Raw genomic sequence first — 27,950 nt, 5'->3', positions numbered from 1 at the left:
CAACTTCAAAACCACCCCCACACTTGCCCACTCCACTAGGTGCCCAGGTCCAGGGCCGAATCACAACATTCATATCCACAACAGAAAATCCGTGAACTCACAAGCCGCCCCCTCGCAGACTCCCGTACGTACACGCCAGACGAAGACGTCACGACAACCGCCGCGGCGCCGCCGAGGCTGACCGTCGATGGCAACACCCGCGTCGCGCCGGCAGACTGCCTCAGACGCCGGCGCCGCCACGGATGACACGCGCGTGCTGCTCGCCCTGGCCGTGCTCTACGGCGCCATGTCCTTCCTAGTCTACCGCGTCATCCACATGCACCACGTCGCCCCGCTCGGCCCGGACGCGCCGCCGGGCGAATTCTCCGAGGGGCGCGTGCTGCAGCACCTCCGCCGTCTCGCCGCCGACATCCCTAGCCGCCAGGTCTGCCTCCTGCCTTGCGTTAGTAGTCTCAGTTCCCGGCCATCTTGGTCAGTCGTGAGATGTGAGTTTCTTTTTTCTGCAGGAGGGGAGTCCGGGGTTGGAAGTCGCGGCGCAGTACATCAAGGTGCAACTCGAGGGGCTGGCTGCGCATGCTGTGGCGGAATACAGGTCAAACTTAATCCTTCCTTCTTATTTCCCTTTTCTCAATGTTGTTAGTGTTGATTTGAATCGTCCATGTTGTGTTTGTTGGAATGCCTGCTCTGATTGTGAAATATACTTGGGGTGATATTTAACCTGGAAGTGAGTTGATTTTGGTAGTCTCGGTTGTTAGTCTGTGGGCTTTGCATAGTGTCCTAGCCTCCTCAACCACGTATTGATTGAGAACATGAGATCAATCATTGTCTGGAGGGACAAAGTGTCGGTTTCCTAGGATTTGCTATGGTTCCTGATGTCTGCACTTCATTTAGTCTGTGCCTCCATTGGATATGTTTTAGGAACAAAACAAGTACTCCCTCGGTTCCAAAAAAAAGCTGCTCAACTTTTTCTAGTTATGGATGTATCTATAACTAAAACATGTCTATATGCATCCTTATTTAGATAGAAATTATATAAATGCAATAAATAACATGTAATTGAAAGATTAAGTTAAAAAGTAATGTAAGTACGACATTCAGCTAGAGGGATGATTATCGTGCAGCCTACGCCGTGCTGTCGTGGCCACGGGCTCCTGGCGGTAGGTATGCAGCGTCTAGTTCCTCTCCTAGCGGTCCGCTAGACGATGTCGTCTGGAACTCCAGATGAACAAGAATTCGAGTGAGCCGTAGGCCGAGTTAGTTGTATCGCCAAAACAAACCAGCTGAAATTCTGAATTTAATGAAAAAAACAAAGCACGCACAACCTGTTAGAACTAATCTTGATTAGTTTAGCCAATTAGTCTACCTTTTTTTTGCGAATAGCCAATTAGTCTAGCTGCATACCAGGTTACCAATTAGTCTACCTGCATACCCGACTGAGTTCTGTATGAGTCAGTAGTCCTAGCAAATTAGAGTGAGCCTAGCAACATGAGCTAACAAGCAAGCGAGCTGGCCACGGGGTATGCCATGGCATATACAGCATACCCTGTAGGTCCGCCACTGGGAACAACGGCAGCTTCTTCCATCATTCTAGCACTGCATTGCTTCGCTGGACCAGGAGTTAGTGATGGCTTGTGAGCTCTGCTGACTGAGTATTCTTAAAGTTAAACTCAACTGAGCCCAGGAGTGGAGCCACCGTTGGTATAAACCAGGGCAAATAACCTGAGTTGCCATGAGGTACCCACTAGGGACTTGCTCCGAAGCCAAAGCCGACTACAACTTCAACTTATTATATATAAACGGTAACGCAATTTGCTTAGCAAAAGAAATTCATATGTTTACATGCATGGTAGATGATTTCCCTATTTTGAACATTGTTGCTTGATGAGACACCGATGTTAACATTTACTTGTGTAATTTGCTCCGAACTAATAGATAAAGCAACAGTCTAAAACCTACATAAATGATTGCACTAAAATAGATCGTTCTTATATAAAACAGTCTATAACCTACTTCGCAATGTGCACCTTGGATTGTATATAACATAAAAATTACCTCTTTCGAAACAACTAACTTCAGAGGCGCAGGAAAATAGGAGATTGGAGTAAGTGATTTGCCATGTTCTGCCGTGTGCCTCTATAAAAGGGGAAGTGAATAGAGAGAATGAGAGATGTGCAGGGAACACCTAAGGCGGAAGTTTATATAGTGGGGTATAAACAATTTTCTTAATTAACATACTCCCTCTGTTCTATCTTAATCTACGTTCTAGAAAAATCAGACAAACTAGTACTGCATTTATTAGTACTACTTAGATAGGTAAACAACTAATCGAAGCTACATTGAATGTAATGACACCCAGTAGAGAGAGCAGGACCGCTTCGTTTTCTGTGTTCTTGTTGACTAAAAGCTAGAATGTAGATTAATATGGATCACAAATTTGACCTAAAATGTTGATTAAAACAGAACGGAGGGAGTACACATAATACCGAGCTAGGGTAGTACTAATAATTGAGGGCCAGTAAACTTTTAGATGATGGGGAAAACTCTATGTATATCGGTGTTATGTCACACATGCATGTTGTGAGTTTTAGAATGATGACAATATTACTTGATTAAAATGCTGAATTATGATGTGCCATCTTATCTGCTATACTAAAACTCCTTGCTTTGCTGCTGCTGGCGAAGACCTTGACCCTTGATTAAATTATTCCAGGAAAGAATACTGAGGGGTCTGTGCTTTTCAAACTTGCTCAAGTTTTAACTTTATATCTCTTGTTTCCTGAAGGCTTTCAGCAGCGTATGTTGATCACACAGGAATACCTTGCATCAAAATTTTACATGTTCATGTTGCAGCTCCTAATATAATTGCCGCACTTTCCCTACTGTGAATCTTTTTAAATAAGAGAAATCTGGTGCATGATATATTTATCTGAAAGAATGATTTCATTTATTTTAGTTCCATTTGTAATCATTCATCGACTCTATTTTTTTCTCTTGCAGAATAGAGGTTGAAGAAACACTTGTTAGTGGCTCTTTCAGCATGATGTTTTTGCGCCACAGAGTAACTCTAGGTTACAGAAATCATAAAAATATTGTTATGAGGTAGTCTATATAATATCATACTCCCTCCGTCCCACAAAAAATATTGTTATGAGGTAGTCTATATAACTTTCAGCATGATGTTTTTGCGCCACAGAGTAACTCTAGGTTACAGAAATCATAAAAATATTGTTATGAGGTAGTCTATATAATATCATACTCCCTCCGTCCCACAAAAAATATTGTTATGAGGTAGTCTATATAATATCATACTCCCTCTGTCCCACAAAATATGTCAAAGGTTTGTTAAAATTTGGATGTATCTAGACACTAAATAGTAATAGATACATCGAAATTTTGACAACCCTTCGACATGTTTCGTGGGACGGAGGGAGTATGACTTTTTCCCCATTCTATGATTTTGCTTCATCTTCATCATCAAAGTTTCAGTCGCAATCTTGATCAGGTTGATATATCTTTTATATTACAGTATTGCCTAATTTAGTGCTTTTTCCATTTCATCATCAAAGTATCAGAACATTACATCACATGTTTACCACCTATTTTAGCAAAAAAATATCTTTTATATTACTTTAAAGATGATCTTCCTATTTTAGCAAAAAAAACCATTTTTATTACTGTTACTGCCTATATTACTGATTAAGTTACTTCCTATATTACTGCTTTATCTTCATCATCAAAGTTTCAGAACATTAAATCACATCTTTATCGCCTATTTTAGCAAAAAATATATCTTTATATTGCTGTAAAGATGATATACCAGAAAAACAGATCGATGCAATTTTGAATACCTCAAAATTAGTAAGATTAATTAAGTTCACACCCATTTGAGTGATGAGTTACTATTGTTTGAAGTATTTTTCATGTTACAAGACTGCAACTGAGATTTTTTATTGAACTTATGAGAAAGAAAAGACAGCTTAAGTGATGTTCCTTTTGTGTACAACTCATAATAAACAAAATCTAAATAATTGTACATATAAAGCTCAATTAACACATTCATTTGGGCTAATGTCATGCAAACACACAATATATCTCACTGATAAATCCATTTCTACAAGTATTAAACAGTTTGAGTCCCTATTCCTCGATAATACACACATGCAATCTCCAAAGCAAAAATTGTAATTGTGACCTCAGAGCGGAATATTATTTACCTGCATGCTCAGATCCACGACACAACCTTCCAACTTGATTTTGGACACAGGAGACTAAATTGGGAGCTTGAGCATACTGCAAATTTGAAGACGAGACAAAAATCACCCCGGAAGGCAAGAGAAGCCTGTGCCATGGAGAATAGGTGGATGCATTTGGACTGGGAGGGTACATGAAGGGAGATGATGCCTTGAGTGACAAAAGAGAAGGGAGGTGCCGGTTATTGGGATTGAACTTTCTTTTAATGTTTTTGAGATCGAGCTGATTAGTCACAGGTTGTTGGGAAGGGGGAGGAGCGAGAGGACAGAAAATTAAGTTGGTTAGTCTCAGGGGCACGCATAGACGACAATCCACCACCGTTGGTACCGTTGGCACCATCACCAACTCCTTTAATTTGTCAATTGCTGAGCAACTCACTAGGCTGGCTCTCTTCCGGTTTTACAATTTTTTTTCCAAATTTTTATAACTACTCCGACTGTCCTTTTTTTTGAGAAAATGTAAAAATACATTGCGTTTCTTTTCATTGCATAGAAGGAGAGTTCAGAATTTGGTTACAGCCTCCTCAAGGGATGGCATGTTTACATGAATGCGAATTAGTGTACATCGAAGGTCATCGGCAGCAAAACCCTTAGGGCTTCAGCGCCAGCTCTAGCCCATAGCGTTGCTTCCTTTTTGATGCGTGTGATGAGCCTGGAGATGGACGGCTGCACTCCATCGAAGACGCATTCGTTACGCTGTTTCCAGATGAGCCAGGGGATCAGGAGCACCATTGAAGCTAGGCCCTTGCGCAGAGGCTTGGGCGTGGCTTGTTTAGCATCGATCCACCACTCGATGAGCGAGGTATCATGGTCTGGAGGTCGGCAAGTCACTGGTAGCCATGCAAGGATCTCATACCAGATGTGGCGGGAGAAGGGGCAGGCTGTGAGGAGATGGCGCATTGTTTCTGGCTCTTGTTCACATTACAAGCATAGTGGGTGGTGCTGCAGACCGCGACGCTGTAGTCGTTCTGTAGCATCTGTCCTGATTAGCGAGCCATAGAAAGAACTTGATACGCGGCGGCGCCCAAGTCTTCCAGATCAGTTTCGAAGCCCTGCAGAGCGTAAACCCCTGGAACGTGGCTAGGTAGGTGGAGGTGGAGCGTGCGGAGTATTTGCCGTCAGCGCCCCACTTCCAAATCAGCGTGTCCGGCTGGTGGCGATGCGCTCGATTTGCCACCAAAGCAGCAAGTACTTCGCAATTTCGTGGATGCCATGGATGTTGCGTGCCCAGCTGTGCGCTTTCAGGCTGTCGTCAACTGTCCGGAGCTTGCGCTGGCGCTTGGGTATGCAGGCATACAGTAGCGGCGCGATTTCACGGACAGAGAAGCCAGCCGTTGATCCAACGGTCCTCCCAAAACTTCGCCATCCGCCCGTCCTTATGTTCCAGAATAAGGAGGCGAAGAATAGCACCTGCTTGTTTGCAGTGAACTGCAAGTCGAGGCCGCTCCAGGCATGGTTGAGGTCGGTCCGGCTGAACCAAAGCCAACGTAGGTGAAGTGCCATGCCAGTGCGCTCGATGTCTGTCTTGGACTCCAAGGCCGCCGTGTGAGGTAGGTCTGCAAACATGGCGTCAGTTGACATGATAGCTGCCTCCGTTGGCGTCTGCACACCCAGCCCATAGGAAGTCCCACTGGGTTTTCTCGAATTGCTTTACTGGCTTCTTCGTGGCTGCAAGTACAAGCAATTGGTGGATTGGGATGGCGCTGAGCACTGCGCCAGGTGTCCTGCCTTATTCATGAGCCATGCCTTCCAATTTGGCAGCTGAGTGGCCACTCTGTCAACGACAGGCTGCATTTTTGTGCTTGTGTTTCTCCTAACCGTCAAGGGGATGCCGAGATATGAGATAGGCATGTTAACGATCAGGCAGTCGACGCTAGCAGCAATCTCCTGGGCTTCGTGGGGCTCCCTATGCAGAATCATCGGGGAGCTCTTCATGTAGTTGACAATTAGCTCGGAGGAGCGACCAAACAGGTGCAGAGTTGCTTTCACCGCGGTGATGTCCTCACATGCGGGGTGGCAAAACAACATGACATCGTCAGTGTATAGCGAGATTGCCGGCACTGGACTCCAGCTCTGCTTGTGTGCATGGTTCAAGGGGGCATAAAATGGAAGTAATAGTTGGCGGAAATAGATCATGGTTAACCCTATTTTTGATGTATCTCAACAAAAAAACTCCTTTGTCCTCATTAACAGGGGGTAGATACTGGAAAACTATAAATAGTCTACTTGCTAGTATTCTAAGAGGCCAAACAGCTATTCCTGATAAACTGTTATATTGTTGTCGAATTGAGCGTCAGTAGCATACAAAAAAATAGAAACCCAGTTGTATGTATTGCTGCCCATGGTTTTCTTGTCCAAACTTGTCTAAAACGTCCCATTGTGGGATTTGAGTCACCTTGAACACATATGAGCCACTTCTACTTTCGTTAGTGTTAGAGCATATCCAGCAGTAGCCCTTCATCAGGGCCCCAAAACTGCTTTTAAGGCCTGGCTGCAATCCCTCAGCCCTTAAAAACAGTGTCCAACTCCAGCAGTAGCCCTTAAATTTCAGCCCTTCTTATTTTCCACAATTTTTTTAACATGTACTCTATGTATATGCACAATTGGACACCACAATATATCAAAATGTTCTACACATAGGATTCAACTATTTTCAAATTCACAATTCCAAATAACACAACTCAAATTTCCCTAATTTTTTTTTAACACAACTCAAATTCACATTCAAATTCCAGCAACATAAACATGAAAATGGCAAATAATGGTAGCAATTGTCATACAAACATCACAAATAGTTCATCACAAATTACTGACCACCAAAGTGCATGCAAATGCTCAACAAGATCTTCTCTCAGTTGCTCGTGCGTTTGCTTGTTCTTGGTCCGCCTATATCGCCAAGAACTCCGAGAAGAGAAGAGGATCACGGTGCTGATAGTCCTCCTTCACAGCATCTCGTTGTCCTCATTCTTGTAATCAAAGCCCTCTTCCTCGCCTCTCTCATCCTCAATGATCATGTTGTGCAGAGTAATACAAGTTGTCATGATGTACATCAAAGTCTCTTTGTCCCACCATTTTGCTCGATCTCTCACCATTGCAAAGCAAGCTTGTAAAACACCGGATTCTCTCTCAACATCTTTTCTGACACCTTAGCTTTACAAAATGACATCTCTTTCTGCCCTGTGGGTTGGAAATTTGCTTCACAAAATTAGCCCAAGAACGGTAAGATGCCACCTGCAAGATAGTATTCCAAGGCGATCTTGGGGACGGAGGCAGCGGTGACGAGCTCAGGGTAGGGAGCGTGCGCGGCGCCAGACGGCATGTCGGCACTCCCAGATCCTGAGCGGGAGGGGGGGCACAAGGCGGCGGGAAGCTCAGTGGAGGTGGTAGGTGCTCGGCGAAGGAATGGGGCAGGTGGAGGCAGCCGATGGGAGAGAATGAGAGTAAGGAATGGACAACCGTATAGGGAGGACCCTAATCCACCCAAAGGAGAAGGGGCTGGAGTTAGGGGCCTCCCTATTTTAAGGGCCTTTCTGGAGAGTGTTTTTGCCCCCAGCCCTTAAAACATTATAGGGGCTGTGTTTAGGGCCCTGATGGAGATGCTATTACAAAGTGCCAACTGACAATGCAACCTTTGTTAATTTTGGCTATATGTTTTCTCGTAAAGAATAATTTAAAAAAATTATTTCTAAGATATAACAATTAATTACAGGATTTCATCAAATGTTTCAGAAGAGGATGAACCATCCCTTTTGGTGAATGGACATTTTGACAGTCCACTTGGATCTCCTGGCGCAGCAGACTGTGGTTCCTGTGTTGGTAAGTACAATCTCTCATTTGTCTGAAAGAATGTGGTTCTTATTGTACAAACTTTTATCGTTGCGTCATGTGTGTTTGGAACATTTCCTGTCCAGCATCTATGCTTGAGCTATCACGACTCATCATTGAGTCTGGGTGGGTGCCTCCTCGGCCAGTGATTTTCCTTTTCAATGGTGCCGAAGAACTTTTTCTTCTGGTATGTGACTTACATACTGCATTAATTGAAAAGGATGTTTTGTGGTTTTGTTGCTTCAACAAAAATGCCTTGCAATGACTCAGCTGATTGGAATGTGAATTCGTCCATACAGAAGGTGCTGTTTTAGTCGCAGCGTCCGAGCCTAAGCTAATTTTATGGCTCTAGCAAGCTCTGTATTTTTGTTCCTTCACGGGGTTGAAACATATGAGACTGCTCCAGATATTAATTTCTTATTGGTTAGAAAATGGTAAAAATAATAAGTCAGAATAAAAAGAAGTAAAATAATTCTCATGTCATTTTCATATATGTTGACCTGTGCATACTCAATCAAGGAACTTAGCTTATCCTTAATGCTTTTAAACCAGGGTTCACATGGTTTTATAAAGACACACAAATGGAACAGCACAATCGGTGCTTTCATCAACATTGAAGCTTCTGGAAGTGGCGGTGCTGGTATTTGTCGCACTTATCTCTCGTTTAGTTTTTGAAACTCATTTTAATTCAAGAGCGGGAGACATGCTTCACCTTTTGATCCCTCCTTATAGAAGTGATAAACATGTATTATATTTATTGTCCAATCTAATGATTGTTTACCGTCCTGTTATTATGGTTTATGCTTCATTAACTTAGTTGGTAATACACATTAGCTTTAGTGGATTAACTTAGTTGGTAATACACTTCTGATGTACTAGTTATTGTGCAGAAGTCATAAACCTACTATATAAGAACATGTGTGACTTGTATGTGTTGATTTTACAATGAAATGTCATCCTGGCCATTTTTCTTTGCCTCACCAGATTTAGTTTGTCAATCTGGACCGGGATCTTGGCCTTCTCGTATTTATGCTCAGAACGCAAAGTATCCAATGGCAAATAGTGTTGCTCAGGTTCTTGTTTCTGAACTTTCTTGATTTCTCGTTCTTTACAAGCTTCCAAAATGGCGTACTTATCTTTTCTGGTCTTCTTTTTCTTCGAGTTGTGTATGCAACTAATGAAAATGAACTGGCAATGCCATCACCGCATTCCACCTTACCAGAAAACCAATGGTACATTTATAATCTCAACTTATAGGGTCTTAAAGGTCTGTTTAGTGATATTTTCACAATTCTTGCTGTACTGTTCACTATTACCATCTTCATGGTTGAGAGCTCTGGGTTGTGGCAAACAAAATAAGCTTAACTTCCTGGAATGCTTATAAAGTGGCATTAACCTGTGTTTTGCTTGCTCTCTTAAAGTTTGTGTTACCAACAGAATGTATGTTGTAACAGAAACCAGGATGCTCCTGCATCTCAATTTCCTTGCTGTGAAGCAATTGACTTGTGCAATGGCATAGCAATGTTGAGATTTTTTTTTTGATTTTCTACAAATGATCTGATGACTTGTCCATTGACAAGTATAGGTAAGGCAAACATATGTATGATTGACATGTTCCTGTCAACTGCATCATAGATATGGGAAGGTCCGGGTGGGCGTTGGGGTTTACACAACAATTTGGTTTGAGTTATTCAGGCTTCAATCTGACATCCGAGATTCTCCCGAATAAGTTAAGCCTGACAGTTCATGTTCAGGATTTGGGTTTTTCCGAGCCACGCATAAAGTGCAAACAACTAAAAGTCTAAAAAAAGATCATCCATTTTCGTTGTCCTGTTATGGGAAGTAAGCAGCTACAGGCTGCGATGGGAAGCCGAGGAGGGGTCGCCGCCGGCTAGGGTGGCAAAGAACATGGTGGCGGCAGCGGCAGATGGAGCAGGAGTTGACGTGGTCGTGGGTCTTGCATGTGCATGGGAGGCGAGAGAGGAGAAGGAGGTGGCCCGATCGGGATCGGGTGAGAGAGAGGGAGATGAGCGGCAGTGAGGGATGGGATTAGTTGGAGCTATGCTGACGCATGTCTGCGTGAGTTAGTTGTTTAACATAGCAGCCGGTGACCTAACTGCTCTATAATTTGTTGGACTTGGGCCTGAAGTGGAAGTTCTTATATTTGGCTGATGTGCTGACTATTCTGAACACTGGACTTTCTAATTATTGACTGCGGGTTAAATCCTGAAGTTCCCCAATTAAACTCGGGATTTCACTGCCACCCGATATAGCACCCGATATTTTGGGCTTCAGGTAATATGGGTTTGGGCTTTGGGTTTTTTCGGGAAATAAGGTCTAATTCAATAAGGTCAAAAGCATTTACACTCTTCTATAACAAAAATTTCCTACCATTCGGTTATGTGTCGGATATATTCTGTAACAGAATGGACTGTGCTTCATATATGCAGGATATGTTTGGAATAATTCCAGGTGATACAGATTATAGGATATTTGCTGAAGACATTGCAAACATCCCAGGACTTGATATTATCTTTGTTCTTGGTGGTTATTTTTACCATACTTCTTATGATACACTGGAAAACCTAATGTATGTGCTAACCATTATCCTGATACAGTTTCTAATATTTCATTTGAAATGCTTTATTATATAATTATATTTTCTGTTTCAGTCCTGGAAGCATTCAAGCGCGTGGTGAAAATTTATTCAACCTAATAAAGGCCTTCACAAATTCTTCCATGCTACTAAAAGAGAGTGAGAGATACAATAAAGCTGTTAATGACAAAATAAACAATCCGAGAGCTATCTTCTTTGATTACATGACTTGGTTCATGGTATGTTGACTGTATGGTTGCTAATTGGCAGCATAACAATATTATGGTGTTATCTTATGAACAAGTTCCCTTTCTCACTTTCTCTACATTGAAAATTGTAGCTACCATATACGCTGTACATCGTTAAGGATAATGAAGCATGTATCTCATTCATTATTTCTTGCAGCTAAATTAACATCTTAACTCTTTTTATCCAGATATTTTATCCACGTGATGTCTCTCTGATTCTTCACAGTCTTCCTGTGGCTGTTTTCCTTCTTACACCACTGTTCCTGAACATCCCAAAAATTACCATGATGTCAATGTTTCAGACTATTCTGGATTTAGCAAGAGGTATGTGATTAAAATGTACTTGGAAAATGGTATGATATTGTTATTTACCTACTATAAGTTGCAACAAGTACCTTTCAACTTGTACTTCTTTATTGAACTAGCAACAGTGTATAGTGCATGTTTTACACAATATCACAGTGACATATTGTTGTATGTGAGGCCCATGTAGCCCAGGCCCATATAAGCCTTTTATACAAGACATGTGGCTTGGTGGATTGCTAGACTCAATGCTCTGATACCAAATGTTGGTTCTAAACCACTATATTGCTGTGGCTAGATGATACACACACGCACTAGAGACTAGGAGAAAACTCTTCACCAGTGACACAAGGAGCTAGGCAATTTTCTCTTCTCTTATTTGCTGCTACTTGGTGCTTTCATCAGGGATACAAGGTGTGGTATTTATAGTACCAGGCTGCACTAGCTAGCAGTATGAACAATGTCTAAGAAGTCTAGCCGTACTGACAACATATCTAAAATCTTGACTTACTACTAGTTACTAGTGGTGCAATGTCCAACGTTCACACTCCATGTGTTTTGAGTGCTGCACATGCATGTGCATCACGCCGGTGCATGGTGCATGAGTTTATTCAACAATTCCACGCCATATAGTCATCTGTTCCGGCTCTACCCACGGGAATTTTCAGTATGTCATCCATGTCCGCATCATAAAAGATCTCTCGCAGTTTCTCCTCATTCCAACCAATGCCATTTGGAAGAAGCAGTTCTTCCACTCGAGCCACTTCGGTACCAGGCTTCTGTCCCAATGGCCTTTGGGCACTTTCTCTAGGTATCCAATTGTCATCCCATACAGAAATACTCGAACCATCACCAATTTCTCCAGATAAATCCCTCCTTCAGAAGTTCTCTGCCGTGCATGATGCTCTTCCAAGTGAACGAAGCATTCTTTGGACATCCAACATTTAGAAAACCTACATTTTTGCAATACCGAGCTGTGAGAACTCTGGCACATAGAGACTTAGGAGATGTCACCAAGCGCGACACTTGCTTTGCAAGAAGTGCCTGATTGAAAACCTCATAGCTCCTAAAACCCATACCACCACTTCGTTCAGGCAGTGTTGGACCAGTTTCAAGAGGTGTTCCAAGATCCACAAAAGCTACCACCACGTAGGACAGTGGATCATGTGATCAATTTGTTGCCTGACTCCCAACCAGTAAATGCACGACCCTATAGGTACTCACCCTTGCAGAAGAATGAGATAGAAAGGCAAGTGGCCGAGATGTTGAAAAATGAAATTATTGTGGCAAGTATGATCCCCTTTGCATCTCCTGTGCTACTGGTAAAGAAGAAATATGGGAGCTAGTGATTTTGTATCGATTATAGAAAGCTAAACTTGATAACTGTCAAAAGCAAGTTTCCTATGCCGGTTGTGGATGAGCTTCTTGATGAGCTGGCCGGAACAAAATTGTTTTCCAAGCTGGACCTCAGGGCTGGCTACCACCAGATCAGAATGGTGGATGCAGATGAAGCTAAGACTGCTTTCAAGACACATAGTGGACAGTATCAATTCCGACTAATGCCTTTTGGGCTTACGAATGCTCCAGCCACGTTTCAGTGCGCCATGAATTTGATATTTGCACCATATGTCAGAAAGTTCCTGTTGGTTTTCATGGATGATATTTTGGTCTACAGCAAGAGCATGGAAGACCATGTAGAACATCTGAAGGTCGTGTTTCAAACACTACAACAACACCAGTTCTTTGTCAAGTACAGCAAGTGTTCCTTTGCTCAAAACAAATTGGAATACTTGGGGCACATAATCAAGGGGTTTCCACAGACAAGGAGAAAACAAAGGTGATGTTAGCATGGCCCACGCCTACCAACACCACTGAGCTAAGAGGGCTTTTGGGACTCACTGGCTATTACCGAAAATTTGTGAAAGGGTATGGCATATTAGCAAAACTTTTGACCTTGTTACTTCAGAAGCAAGGGTTTCTCTGGGCTGCCGAGGCTCAGTCAGCCTTTCAACAATTGAAAGAAGCAATGAGCCACACTCCTGTCCTCGCAATTCCAGATTTTGATAAACCCTTTTGCGTTGAGATGGACGCGTGTGCAACAGGAATTGGTGCAGTGCTTTTACAAGAAGGTCATCCAATTGCATACTATAGCAAAGCACTGAGTGTGAACAATAGAAAACTATCTATTTGTGAGAAAGAATTTCTGGCCATCATGATGGCAGTTAACAGGTGGCGATGCTATTTGTCCAGGGGCCATTTGTCATCAAGACGGATCACAAGAGCTTGTGTCATTTACAAGATCAGGTGCTAACAACTGACCTGCAGAAGAAGGCAATGACCAGATTGGTGGGACTGAACTTCACCTTTCAGTACAAAAAGGGGGAGGATAACAAGGTAGCAGATGCTCTGTGTAGGGTGGGACATGTGTTTTCACTACATGCAGTCTCAGCTGGAGTTCCACTATGGTTGCAAGAAGTTGTCAACTCATATGCTGTCGATTCTAAAGCTCAGACATTACTGATGGAGTTAGCTGTGACTGGCACAAATTCTGAGGGATATGCATTCCAACATGGCTTGATCAAACTACATGGCAAGATGTGGATTGGTGCCAATCTGGGACTCCAAACCAAGTTAATTCAGGCATTTCATGCAAGCGCACTTGGGGGTCACTCGGGAGCCTTGGCAACATATCAGAGAATGAACAAGTTAAGCGTCTGGCCAAGCACGAGCATTACAAACCACCTGGGCTCTTGCAACCGCTGAAACGTCCTAAGGGTGTCTGGCAGGAAATCTCAATGGATTTCATCGAGGGACTCCCAAAATCTGCTGGGTATGATTTCATCCTTGTGATCGTTGATAGATTCACCAAATACGCCCAGTTTATTCCCCTGAAACATCCTTACTCTGCTTCTTCGGTGGCGAGAGCTGTCTTCAACACCATTGTTAAACTGCATGGTATGCTGGTGTCCATCGTGTTGGACAGAGATAAAGTCTTCACAAGCAAATTCTGGACAGATTTGTTTGCCCTCTTTGATACAAAGCTCAACATGAGTACAGCGTATCATCCAGAGTCGGATGCACAGACTGAGAGGGTCAATCAATCCCTTGAGATGTATTTGCGATGTGCAATTCATGATACTCCCAAGAAATGGTACAGTTGGCTGCCTCTTGCCGAATTCTGGTACAACACATTGTATCATTCAGCCATTTGGTGCCTTCCTTTCAAGGCTTTGTAAAAAGAGGAGCCACACTATGGTCTGCTACCAGATTTGCAAGAAATATCAAATGCTGACGTCAAGGACTTTCTCCAGGAAAGACAGTCGTGCTCGGATTTATTGAAGCAGCACCTGGAGAAGGCACAACGACGTATGAAACAGTATGCCGACAAGAATCAAACTGATAGAGAGTTCCAAGTGGGTGATTTGCATATCTCAAGCTCCAGCCATATGCTCAGTCGTCCATTGCAAATCGACCGTATCCGAAGCTTGCCTACAAGTTCTATGGGCCATTTCAGATTGAGGTAAAGTACGGCCAGGTCACCTACAAGCTCAAGTTGCCAGACAGTAGCAAGATCGTACTCTATCTCATCAACATACTTACCAACTGTAAATGGCACACACACCTTATGAGTAACCTTGCATACCGCAGCTATTCAACCATGCCAGATGCTTAGGTTCAGAATGACGCCATGTAGACAACCCCAACACTGCCACCATCGCTTTGCTTATGCCATTAGTATAGCTACAACTTGCAAGCCTTGTCTTTTATCATGCACCGAGTCTGAAATAAACTCCACCGCTGACCCTTGTCAACTGTCTTACAAGCATCATCTTGTACCTTCTTGAGTTGTAAATTCATCCTACTCAATGGTACAACCTCCTCCACGTTAGTGTGTTCACCACCTCGTCCAGCTCCGTGGACTTCGCCAAAAATCTAGCTTGTAGAAATTGCTTGAAGTCCTCCCAAGTAACCGTTGTAATTGGAATACCTTTCGTAGATCTTTCCTCACGCCAACTTCTAGCAACCAGTGTATCCGTACGCCGGCAAGCAATCATATGTTCAGCACTTCCACCAAAATTGCTATCAAGCGCAAAGCATCTTTCAAACCCAAGGACCATGTGTGATTCCCAAAGCTGGTAGTCTGCTGGCGTCACGGAACTATCCAATCTCCACTCATGTGTAAGTCTAGTATAATCCCCACCACGAATAGCAACATAATCACGGTACACACCATCTGATCGGATCGATGAACGATGAACAATATGCCTGAAACCCTAACTTGATAATCCTTAATGAACACAAGAACCCTCGCAACGATCTTTATTGCAAACTAATATACGGCATCGCCGTCCCCTGGGGATGCTAACCCACGATCACACGTGAAGTTGTTTAGACTAAACTTCAATTCTTATCTAATCTAGCCCTAACCCTAGCCGCACCAGCCCTTATATGAGGGGGTGGCCGGCCAGCCTAGATGGGCTTGACCTAGTTCGATTCGGACAGGCCCAAATCGAACACATACAACTTAAAAACCCTAATTGGCCCACAACATGACCTGGCTAATAAAATAACATAAACCCTATCATAAATAGGTGACATAACCTTAGACTAATCATATCATATCTAAGGTCATCCTACATGTCAAACTTCGACGAAATATCGCCTAGCTTGGTGGAGTTTTGAAATTGGGCTTCACCTCGTCCTTCATGCCCGTATCAGACTAAGAAATGCAGCCTAGCGTGTTGCAAGATGGGAATGATGGGCCCCATGCTCTTTTTTTTTTGGCACTGTGCAGCTTTCCAAAAGCACATTTATTTATTTATTTTTTGTATATGAAAATTATTCAAATGCATTTTGAGTAATTTCTTAAACTGCACCTTTTTTGTTTACAAAGAACTATGCTTTAAAGTAGTTTTGAGACTATTATTACTAACAAGATAGAGTCGTTAATCACCACTCAACAATGAAGCCACACGAGACCAAGAGCCAAAAGTTAAGTTCCACATCTGTAAACATTTATGAATTCCTCTGTTTTTGGCTTGGGATGAACCTTAGCTTGGTCAACTTTTGCAATCATAGTACGACTGTTTTGTAGAATGTACAGGATTCTAGTTCAGAGCAAAATATTGTCAAATAGCTAATCCTGTTCCCTATCTAATAGACAAAGGATTACCATGTTTAGTTCAAAAGATTGTATGGTTGTTTGTAAGAATTTTGTGCTATACTTTCTGAATTGTATCATGATGGCGAACAGTAATTGTATCTCACATGTACTCACAGGAATGTTGCTTCATGCATTTGGTGTCATCCTTGCAATAATCATTCCTGCTATGGCTGCAGGTCTTAGATTGTTGTTCACAAAGAATGCAATGAATTGGTAAAAATAAGATCTTTCTGGTATTTTACTGTGATGTCTGTTCATAGTATGATTATTATTATTATTATTATTATTATTATTATTATTATTATTATTATTATTATTATTATCCCCTTCTGTACTATTTAGAAACATGGCTATGCATTTTAGTCTTGTATAAGGTAGGGTAAGGCGGCGACCATGTGTGTTGTGGTTCGGGTCGACTACTTCCTTGTACCTTGTCGTTTGTCTCTCAATGCTCTTCAGTATTGCAACATCTTTCCTTTATGGCACTGCTCAACTACGCTCAAGGAGATACACCCAATCTGTTTTTGTTGCAATTGCAACATCAATCTTTCTTGTCTCATGTTGAAAACCTTAGGCATTGGTGTGTCTTAACTAATGTTATTTGACCACCTTCGAACTTAAGCATGCGTCCTAAATTTCTATTTTTTTTCTGTATTTGCTATTTTTTTAAAATTCCTTCCAAGTGAACATTTACTGTTTATTCTATTTAGTTCAGATTATTTCTAATCTAAGTTTACAAGTTCATATTTGTTCTTCATTTTGTGCATGCAGGTTTGCTCACCCTTATTCGGCATTTTTTATGTTTGTCCCCGCATCATTGGTCGGTTTATTGTTGCCAAGGTTTATATGGGTATTTTTCTTACTGATAACATGTTAATTGGTATTATCCATTTGTCCTTTCATTTGTTTGCACTTTGCATACTTGTATATCAGGTTGCTTACCATTCATGGCGAAGAACACACACATTGTTTTTGTATTGTATTAGTCACAAGCTTTAAAAAGCACCAAGGCGTAGTTTTCGTATTGTATTAGTCACAAGCTTTAAAAAGCACCAAGGCGTAAATTTCTATTTTTGCCTCTGCCTATCGTCTAACATCTGGGCACACTTAAGCGATCGCCTAGCCATACTGTTTTAACCATGCTTAGTCATTGATATTTAAGAGAAAAAATGTCACTTTTCAACACTAAACTCTGCCAAAAGTTCACGTTTTGACTCTGAACTAAAAAAACCGCCTGAATTGCAACATCAAACTATTGAAACAGTCCACATTTCACCCTCAGGTGGTGCCATGGATGCCACGTATCCTGCCGTTAATAAACAATCAAACAATGTAAGAACAGAAAACAAACTTTACTGTTCGGATTGAAAACTTCCATGCAAAAATCTATATATGGAAAAGTGTACTTTGTCCATTTAAAATGGTAGTTCAGCTTTGCATGCCCTCTATTTCTGCTGACCAATCAATTGAACAAAAATGTTTTATCGGCTGTGCTATCTTCTATATTTAAAGCACCAGTCAGGAGATTAGTCAATTGCTTCTGTCATATAGTTTGTTTCTGGAGTCTTAGTTCTTCTCCTGTAAAATGGGCATGTAGTATTATTTATGCTGAGACAATTTGTGCTTCATTGAATAATTGCAGTTTTAGTTCTGAGGCATATCAGTTTGGATCAGACATAATGTCTTAAAACATTGATAAATCTGCTTAATCTGTTTCATTAATAGAATTTGTACAGCTACATAAAAAAGGTCGTAGCCAGTGTTGAAAGCTCCCACACATTCTGGGCCTGGGGAAGGGAATCTGTACAGCTACATGTACCTTTTAATTAAAAAATCTGTTTTTTTTATATTCTAGGTGTTATCGGAGCAATCACATTTTTGGGGTGCTTTTGGTCTCTATTCTCTAATAACTTTGGTAAGTTCTGTAACACCTTTCATTTCCATTTACACATCACTGTTGTTTAAATACTCAACTCTGTCTTATTATCGTAAGATGATTCATCACAATCTATGGCCAAGACCTTCCATTTTCATTTACACATCAGTGTTGCTTAGTTACTTGACTGCAGCTTTATTTTCTGAAGATGATTATGAGCGTTTTATGGCCCTGAGTATGGTTGTTACCTAATATGTTATCTGAGTTGTCTTATGAACATTAGTGTCAAGTTCAAAAGCTATTCTTGTGACCTAATGCTACAGTACCGAGCAGGTTTAGTGAACATGTGGTTCAGTTCAGGTTGGTGATCTACTGTCGGACGAGCTAACATTATATTTCGATCCACACATCACCAAAAACGACTCCATTATTTTCTATGGCCCTTTTGATAGTTATGAGGCTTAGGTTCCCATGAAAATATATGCTAGGTCTTAGGCATTCATGATTGGCATGTATGGAAACTGATACAGTGATATAAGATGTGATTCCGCGACGAGGATGGTGATTTTATCCTGGGAATGAGATCCATGCAAAAAGGTTTTTCAGAGTTTGGGGTAACTATTTCTTTGTCTGGTTTGGCCTCTTTGATTCGTAGAATTCAAAAAATGTAGGAATAGGAAAAACACTAGATTATGATGTCATGCCATTTAAATCTGACATGATTTAGGTTTGTTTGATGGTACTGATGAAGATCAAAGGATTCTTTCCAAGAGGTTAGGGACTCTTCTTGGTTCGGCAAGGGACGTGAGAGCGATCCGTGCTCCACCGCCCTCGATGCGTACAGGGGAACACAGCGTCGCAAAGAAACGACGGTCTTTTTATCCAGGTTCAGGCCGTTGCGGTGTTGGCCCTAGGTGTCGCTGGTGTGGAGATGTCATCCGGGCGCCGTGGATAACCTATTCAGGCTGGGTGCTGAGTTTGCGGAAGCGGTTTCTGATGTCATCGAGGCGGACCTTGGCTTGCACCTCACGCTCTATGCGTCAGTCAGCTTTTCTTGGGTGCCTGACGCTCGATGTACCTTCACAGCGCATCAAAACTCAAACCACAAATAGAAATGGGAGAGAATGCTGCAAACAAGTAGAAATTCCCCAACTTATAGTGGTGTACACGGGGCCTGACCTGGATTCATTATCCCATATGCATGTCTTCCGGGCATACTCGGGGATACCCGTTGCCGAGATCGACACAGCCACAACATTATGGTTGCCGGGCGGACCTGTGCACAACTGCTTCGTCGCCCGCCTGGACGGACCATACCGCAACATCATGGTTTTCGGGGCGGAGCCATGCGCAACCGCATCACCTTTTCTGGGACGGACCTAGGAGCAACATCATGGTTGCCTGCCATGGATCGTATCAGGAAGCCGTCTATCGGTGCCTCATGGGAAGCCATGGCGGGAATGTTAGTCCAGCGGGGCCGCCCATTCTGCGAGCCAGCTTAGGCATGCCGTTTTTGCTTCCTAGGCAGGCAGCCCTGGCCCGCAGGTAGGCCTCATTGCAAGGGACATGAAAAAGGGCTTGAGTCCGACGGAGGGCACATTTGCCGGCGTGCCCAACCTGGCACTCCTTGCCGTCGTCGAGTGGGAGGGGCGCGGCACCACAGAAGTTTGTCAATCTCCTCCACCCCTTTGCCGAAGCTTTGAAACGGACTTCCGAATGTCTTTGGCGGCGACATCTCTTTACCCCAACGGGGGCGTTCCGATGAACGTTGACGGTTGACTCTGCAAGGCCTCTCCGACGGTCCTCGGATGGCCAGAAGATATTCAGGCGAGCCAGCTAAGGTCTCTCACTGGGAAAGGCGCCGTGCGTGCCCTTTCATCGATTAGAGAGGGGGGGGGGGGGGGGGGGGGGGTTGAGCTAGCAGTGGCGGAGTTCTCCCTGTCACACACTAACATCCGCTCGCTTGTCGTGTCGTCTTCCGGTGCCTGCTCCTTGCCGGGGGCCACCGGGCTCAAGGCGCCGATCCCATCAGCAAGATCATGCTAGATCTGGTCACACCCTTGTCCCCGCTTCGTGGCAGACTTCCTGGCCTTTGTATAAGTTCCCTAAGGGGGTGCGCGTCTTTCTCCCTTCTGCGCACACTTGATTGTTACCATGAACAGCTCTGCGAAGTTGATTGTCAAATTACATCTTCTCCCACATCCTTTGGTCACACACGTTCAAGGAGAACAATGCGGTCACCGTGCCTGCCGACATGCCTAGAATGGCGAACGCGGTCACGGTGAAGCTGAGGAGGCCCTTGCCCGGCCTTTGCACGATCTCAGAGATTCGACCGAGCTTGGGGGCGCCGCTGGAGCCACAAGCACCAGGCATCGGTAGGGGCTAGCCTCCCAAGTGCCACCGCCCTTATGACCTCTTTTAGAGCCGACCTTCGTTCACTAGCAACGATTTAAATCAAACAGGCCCTAGTAGAAATTATGAGACCTAGGCATGTATGTGGTTATCTAGTGCATTATTGGCTAGAAATAAAAAGGATGAAATCAAATTTGGACGAAAGTGTTACAAAAGTTATCTTGCCTTCTTTAATTGTTGATGATTTTTATTTTATTTTAGTATTAATATCATTAACTTCTATACAAACAAGTATTAAGAGTTAGCTTGATTTGTCTACGAGTTGGTACTTAAATTCCTAGGAACTGGGCTTGAGTCATTGACTCCTAATCCTTGTATACAAGAAAATACTACCGTGACGCCTTCTGATTTGGGATGAGTCCCTCATGTTGCTCCTCCCCTGCCACCTCCTACCGCTTTCCCTTGTCCCTGGAGGCGGTTGCCAGGAAAGCCCATGAACCGCCGGTGAAGGGGACGGCGAGGATCTGGCGCCTTGCGGATGCTACTTCTGACGACATCGCGGGGATAGTGGGCTCTGCAATGGGCTCCATGTGCCAGTGCATAGGGCGATGGCTCACATGATCCCGAGCCTAGGTTCATCGCAGGAGGTGCATGGCGGCTGGTGCTATCTCTAGCATTGACGACACTAGATTCGGGAAAACCACAACTCTCCATGATGTGTGGATCAAAAGCCGGGGCAGTGGCTCCAGATGATGGTGGTGCCACCAATCTTGCGGTTGGTGGTGATCTAGCCGGCTCTGGGTTTGCGGAGGCGCAAATGCCGGTGAAAACTGCGTTGACTTCGGTCAGGGCAGAAGATGGCGACATATTTGCATTGTTACCTTTTTCAAGGCATTGTTGTTGCAGCTCTCGACTTCTCGCCGAGGCTGCTCCCATGAACGCTAGATCTGGGTCTCTCAGATCGATAGCGATGCCTGGCGCCGTTCTCTCTTACGGGGCATTGTTTTTGGGGCAGGTGTTGGCTGGAGCGGCGTGGTTTCTTACTTGTTGAAGATGGCAAGTTTCGGCAGCATGGCGTAGTGGGGTGTCACACAGACGCATGATGACTGACGCGCATAGGGTAGTGGCTAGCAGCGAGAAGTTGTTGGCTCAAACTGCCTACATAGCAAGGACTTAAACATAACTATCTATAGATTAAAGGGGTTTCCACAACTTACATGCCGGCTCGCTGCTGGCGGTGACGCTGTCTGGGTTTCGCGGTGGGGTCGACGACGAGAGCGATGACGACTTCTCTCGGTGTTTACTGAACTTCTCTGTGTTTACTGAACTTCTCCGGCAACTTCTCTCGGTGTTTACTGAACTTCTGAACTTTTCTGTCTGCTGCTCTCTCTGATCTCGCCTCTTTTTCGGCTTGGAGGAGGGGAAAGAAAGACGGAAAGCGTTGGTCAGGAGGCGGGGTGGTTGGAGATTTTGTGGTCGATAGAAAAGCGAAAGCAAGGGAAGGTTCACGTGGGGAATGGGATCACGGGCGTGGTGTGAAGCTGTCATTGCCGATCATCGTTGAAGAAGAGAAAGAGAGGGAGAAAAAAACCCAAACGAAAGGGTACGTGGCAGGAAAGAGAAGTGGGCCGGTGAGGGAGAAGGGCTGCCATGAGATGTCGGGGCTGGAGTGGGCCGCCGACAGAGAAAGGAACAGGCTAGAAACAGGCAGAAGGCCAGAAAGAGGTTGACCCACAAATTCGAAATTACCTGGACTTTGCCGAAAGCAGGAATTAAAAGAGAGGAAAAAGAAACAGAAAAAGAGATGGAGAGAAAGAGAAAATATTTTTTTGTTTGACAAAAGCATGTAGGTGAAAAATGCATGATGATGATGGCACAACGACGTGGAAAAACAAAAACAACAGGAAACACTACTGTATAGGTTTTTTTTCGGGTCGTTACAATGGCGCTGTGGTGCTCCATGCTCCTTTGCTTGTGGACATGGCTGCTAAAGTTTTCTGTCGCCTGGACACGGCTGCCTTTGCCATCTGCACAATATCTATCAGAAAAGAAAAAAATGGAGGACATGATTAGTGTTTTGTTTTAAGGCTATTTTCCACAAGATGTGTTTATTTTACTTGCCAATACGACCATCCAAGCAGACTTGGAAGTTTTATTTGGGGCTAGTAATTTGGACCCAGATTGAGCTGAAAACTCAAATTTACGTTCTCAACATTTCTTTATGGGTTGATTTTTTTTTAAAAGTTCTCAGCTGGCAACCTGGGACGTGCATGTGCATCCTGTAAATGTTAAATTTATAGCTGATATATAGAACTACTATCGTGTTGAAAACCAGAAGGCTTCTATGCAGCAATATACTATTATTAGTCGAATCAAGTTGTGTTGTTACATACAGAAACTACGAATGGTAAGATAACAGTCTTAGGTCTACAGAGGAATTTATTTAGTTTAATCTCCATATGGTTCCAAACTTGTTTTTATTGTTGTAGACAAATTATTTTCTCTGGTAACACCTGTTTTGTGTTGTGTCTATATCATTTGCGTGCAGGCTTACATGCTAGCTGGGCTGAGTGGAGGTTTTCTGACATTTTTCATTTCCATGTCCCTTCTTCTTGGGAGTTTTATCTCTAGCATCAGCAGGAAGCTGTTGAGCCAGCAGCAATCACCCAGGTATCCACACTCTTATATCATTTTTTTTTCTTATTTGTTGCATGCACATGTTAATGTATTGTGTGTAACTAGCACCTTGGTTATCACAAAGTCATGATGTCTGATGTTCATGTCTGACTAAGAACACGATAAATTAAAACTTACCGAAGAGAACTCGATAAAAGGTGCACATCAGCAATGCTGCTTTTTAATTTGAAATGTAAGCGGGGACAATCCGTGCAGTTAAATATATCTAATGGCTGTCAGGTTCATAGGAAAAGTATCCATCCCACATGAAGTTGGATTACTAGATTTCATCAATAAATGTAAATTTGCAGTACATAATTTTGGGACATGTAAAAGCTGTAACAACATATGGTAATACTCCCTCCATTCCAAAAAAAGCTGCTCAACTTTTCCCACGGATATATCTATAACTCAAATATGTCTACATAGATCCGTATCTAGACAAAGTTAAGCAGCTTTTATAGGGATGGAGGGAGTAGACGAATTAATACCATAAAGACTTATATTTGGAGTTGGTGGGGGAGTACTGGTTATATCGTTGGTTGGAATAGTGCCCGAGAGAGAAACCCACTTCCAAACATCACCCTACATTCGCTTCCAGATCTGTTTATGTTTAAAATATTTAGAATATTGTGCAGGTCATTGTTTGGATATGTGTTACCAATGATCCCATGTCTCCTGTATTGTGTTTACTATGGTGGGTTTCTTATCCAGTTTTCAATTGAGAAGATGGGAATGATGGGATCTCTTCCAAAACCATTAGGTTAGTAAACTATCATTCTTTCTGATTTCAGTTTAGCATTTCTTCATGTTACTGTGTCATTCACAAAGTTTTGTGAGAATAGTGGAAAAACATATTTCCATTGATGTCAGTAACACAGCATGCCTCCCCGCAAAAAAAAAAAAGCAACACAGCATGCCAACTGATTTTATTCGATACAAGGGAGACTATCTGATATCAAAATCATGAAAATATTGTAATTTTTGCTATGCTGCATGGTTGTTAATTCCAGCAATTAGAGATGAATTAGTATTTTTTAGGGATATTTAGTCACATTTTGGTCATATGCAGGATATTTTGTGCCTGATATTATAGTTGCAGCGATGGTTGGATTAGTGGTGGGTTGGAGTTTTGGCCCATTAATACCTATTACTAGCCGTTGGTTGGCCAAAACATCCATTCTCCAGTGCCTTTTGCAAATTACAGTGGTTGCTATGGCTATTTCATCCCAACTATTTCCTTACAGCACTGGAGCACCAAAAAGAGTTGTGCTTCAACACACCTTTGTTACAGGTTTGTTTCTTTATGGGCTGCTGGAATTAGCAGAAAAATAATCATCAACAATTTGTATAGTACTAGCTGATTCATTGGGAAAGGAATGTTAAGTTTTTTTTTCCAGGAGGATCTCTGTATTTCGAGCTACTAAAACTACATTCAGCTGAAGCTGCTACACTTCTGACTGAAAACGTGTTCTCAGTCTCAATCAAGAACTGGAATAAAGTTACTTCAAACAATATCTAGTGATTGAATAACTGAACTATTTTTTCAAACTTCCATGAAATTTTTGTTGTCACAGTAGCGCCAGTGACAGCAAACTCTATATCGGTTCCTGTTTATGATATCCACTACCAAACCCTCAGCTTGTTTCGATACTCCCTCCGATCCAAATTAATTGACTCCACTTTGTCTAGATCCATACTAATTGACTCTATTTTGTCTAGATACGGATGTATCAAGATGCGCTTGTTGACTAGATACATCCGCATCCGTATCTAGACAAAGTGGAGTCAGTTAATTTGGATCGGAGGGAGTACTTTATTTGATCGTAGCAATCCTCCATATTTTTTACATCTCCATTTTGGTGCTTTAACATGGACGGAAGAAGAATTGCCTTAGCTTATGGATATATATGACCTGTCCAAGATATATTGAACTTAGGAGTTATGATTGTATTTCTTGATGAAATGCACGTTCAATGACATTTTCAGATTCTAATAACATTGTGGAGTCAAACTATGGTTTCTCTGTGGTTGATGCTAATTCGTTGGAGTTTGTTTTCAACAACGCACCTGAGGCAGCAAAATGGTTAAAAGATAACTCGGAGTTATCCTTGAAAGAAAAATATTGGTCCGATAGAAGCTCGTGGGTGGTAAGTAAATTTGCTCAAAAACATAGATAATGTAAAATTCAGGCAAATACTTGCCGGTACCATTTAATACATCAATCTAGTTACCAGAGAAATCTGAAAGTAGTAAAGATATTTGGTGCCTTTTGTTGTTGGTCATATCTTGACCTGTATGTAGAGATCCCTAGTTACTATAGAGAAATTGAGATAAACAGGCAGGGTGATCACTCATCAAAAATAGAATGACCTTTGAATAGAATAGGAGGCTGATAATTGTCCATACAGATATGCATCGAAGATTTCTGCCATTCTTTGTTCTTTAGTATTTTCTTTCGTTTGTCATATTTTGCAGGCATTATATCCTGTCCCTTTCTTGTTCTCTGGGAGTTTAAAATTTCCTGCACAGACTGAAGAGATTAGAAAGCACTACCAGCATTTTCCCAGGCTAGTTGTTCAGAAGACACTGAGTAACAATTGGACTCGAAGGGTGCATCTAGAGCTTTCCCTTGGGTAAGAATTTTACTACCATAGGTTCGAAAAGCAAAACTAAAAAGCAAGATTTAAACCATGATGTCTTGTTACTTTTCCATTTTTTTTTTCTGTTATGCGTGTTTCAGTTCATTATCGGAGATTTGGACCACATCGCTCAATATTACTGGACCATTATCAAATTGGTCCTTTGCTGACAACACGCTTCCAGGTGCTTATAATTACTTTCTCCATTCATTTGCTTTATCTTCTTTAGCTATCAAGCGGCTAATACTTTATTTTGCTCCTCATCAGCTCCTCAAACTGTAAGTGGTGGACCACCATCATATATTTGTCGACTTACTGGACAAAGTAATGAGAATTGGTCTTTCTGGTTGGAGGTAAGATCGTCACCAAACCCATGACAATACTTGACAGGCCCTGCTGGTTTGGTATTTGAATCACGTGATCTATAAATTCTGGCATACTGGGTCATTTTAACTACTTCGATATGCCCTGGTTAACTGAGCCATTACTTGGTGCTTCCTCCACTTGACTTTACCTGTTGACCAACCCTCCATTTTAGTTAAACCTGTCTAACTGACTTAATTAACTGCACTCTTGATCTCATTGAATGGACTATCGTGAAACAACATTTCCCAATAGTTATGGCATAGCAAGACAAAAGGATTATTCTTCACCATCGATGCGTACAGAAATCCATTTACTCGAAGTGCTAAGCATCTTTCTGAAATAATTGCAGGCCAACTCTTCTGAACCATTGAGAATCGATGTAGCTGTACTAGACCAGTTTCTTGTTGATAGTACGAAAGAACTGAAGAGCCTCTTCCCAAGCTGGGCAGATATGACAGTGTTCACCACATTTTTCTCAACGTACCATTTCCATTTGTAAGATCGTGTATAATTGAAAATCTGTTTATTGAGGAGGGGGAAATGGAAAAGGCATGTCATGCTTTGGGTCAGAGTGTACCATCTTCGTATTTGTAATATCTTTATGACAATAACTTAATATATATAGCAGTTTTACAAAAGGGTACGAAATGAAAAACAGAATTTGTTTAGTGGTGGCATACATTTCTCCGGACAATGCAAGGAGGTTGCTCCAATATTTTTTTCTTCTCTTGTTCGTGCGTTTGTTATTATTTAGAACTGCAGGCCTAGACGTGAACTAAAAGTAGGCTGCAGTTTTTATATTTTATATCGTGCCAGCTAGGTCTTAACTGAGGACCTCTTTTTTTCTTTTGAGATGAACTCAGGACCTCTTATGTCATATAAAACTGTATGCACTGCAGAAATTAGGAACGCCTGCTAAGTTTTGTCGATCAATCAAAATGTTCACATGAACTGAGATAGAATTAGGAACGCCAAGCCGCATGTGGCTTCACTGTCTAAAAATATTGAGTGCTTAGTGTCGTGTGTTGACGAACTTGGACAGCAGGGATGCCACGCACCCCTTTCTGTTTGGCGAAGGACGTGCAGAACCTCCTACTTAGAGCATCTCCAGTAGAGCCCGGAAATGAGTGAACTGAAAAGTGAAGTCCAGTCTTCCGAAAAACTAGCTTCGAGCGAAAAACTTAAAATTGATATGAAAAACTAGCTTCGAGCGAAAAACTTAAAATTGATATGACGCGGAAGATTTGATCATTGCAATACAAGTTTCGGGATGAAATGCATAGTCATACATACATAATTTACATACGCATCACAAAATGAAGATCTTAATCTATTAGTCCTCCGCCGCGTGACCTAAGAGCAACTCTAACAGATACTGAAAAAGGCGCTGGAACCGAAAAATTCTGGCGAGTTTACAGGTTCTGGCTGAAATAGGCCCAGAACAGAACCCGAACTCGCGTCCCGGCCCGTAAAAGAAGTTCTAGGGCCCGAGAAAATTGACGGCCGCCCCGTATTTATACAGGGCGCGGGGGCGAGTTGGGTTACAAAACCCTACTCCCCTGCTGCCGCTGCTGCCGCTCCGCCGCATCTCCACTCCACCTCCAGTGAGCAATTTCGTCACCGTCTTCGGCTCTTCTGATCCACCGCCACCA

At 42.6% G+C, this 27,950-nt stretch overlaps 1 protein-coding gene across 5 annotated transcripts; it reads left to right on the top strand.

Moving 5' to 3' along the window:
- The first annotated feature begins 9 nt into the window (after positions 1-9).
- Positions 10-27,022, top strand: LOC127333470 (uncharacterized). Of its 5 annotated transcripts, XM_051359846.2 has the most exons (21): positions 14-424; positions 507-592; positions 2,998-3,099; positions 7,960-8,066; positions 8,162-8,262; positions 8,628-8,715; positions 9,060-9,148; positions 10,526-10,665; positions 10,748-10,910; positions 11,108-11,243; positions 16,503-16,599; positions 17,158-17,236; positions 18,242-18,301; positions 23,163-23,284; positions 23,929-24,053; positions 24,363-24,584; positions 25,280-25,440; positions 25,769-25,926; positions 26,034-26,116; positions 26,200-26,285; positions 26,648-27,022. In XM_051359846.2, the coding sequence occupies exons 1-21, from the start codon at positions 188-190 to the stop codon at positions 26,795-26,797; spliced, it is 2,592 nt and encodes an 863-aa protein (XP_051215806.1). In that variant the 5' UTR covers positions 14-187; the 3' UTR covers positions 26,798-27,022. The 5 variants fall into 5 exon arrangements, with proteins under 5 accessions (XP_051215812.1, XP_051215806.1, XP_051215807.1 ...); XM_051359847.2 differs by lacking the exon at positions 2,998-3,099; XM_051359848.2 differs by lacking the exons at positions 14-424; positions 507-592; positions 2,998-3,099 and adding an exon at positions 3,150-3,235.
- The last annotated feature ends 928 nt before the right edge of the window (positions 27,023-27,950 follow it).

The sequence above is a fragment of the Lolium perenne genome, chromosome 2 (assembly GCF_019359855.2).
Source record: "Lolium perenne isolate Kyuss_39 chromosome 2, Kyuss_2.0, whole genome shotgun sequence".
Classification (NCBI taxonomy): Eukaryota; Viridiplantae; Streptophyta; class Magnoliopsida; order Poales; family Poaceae; genus Lolium; species Lolium perenne.
Note: the sequence above shows the minus strand (reverse complement) of the source record. Positions and strands in the feature narration are given on the sequence as shown.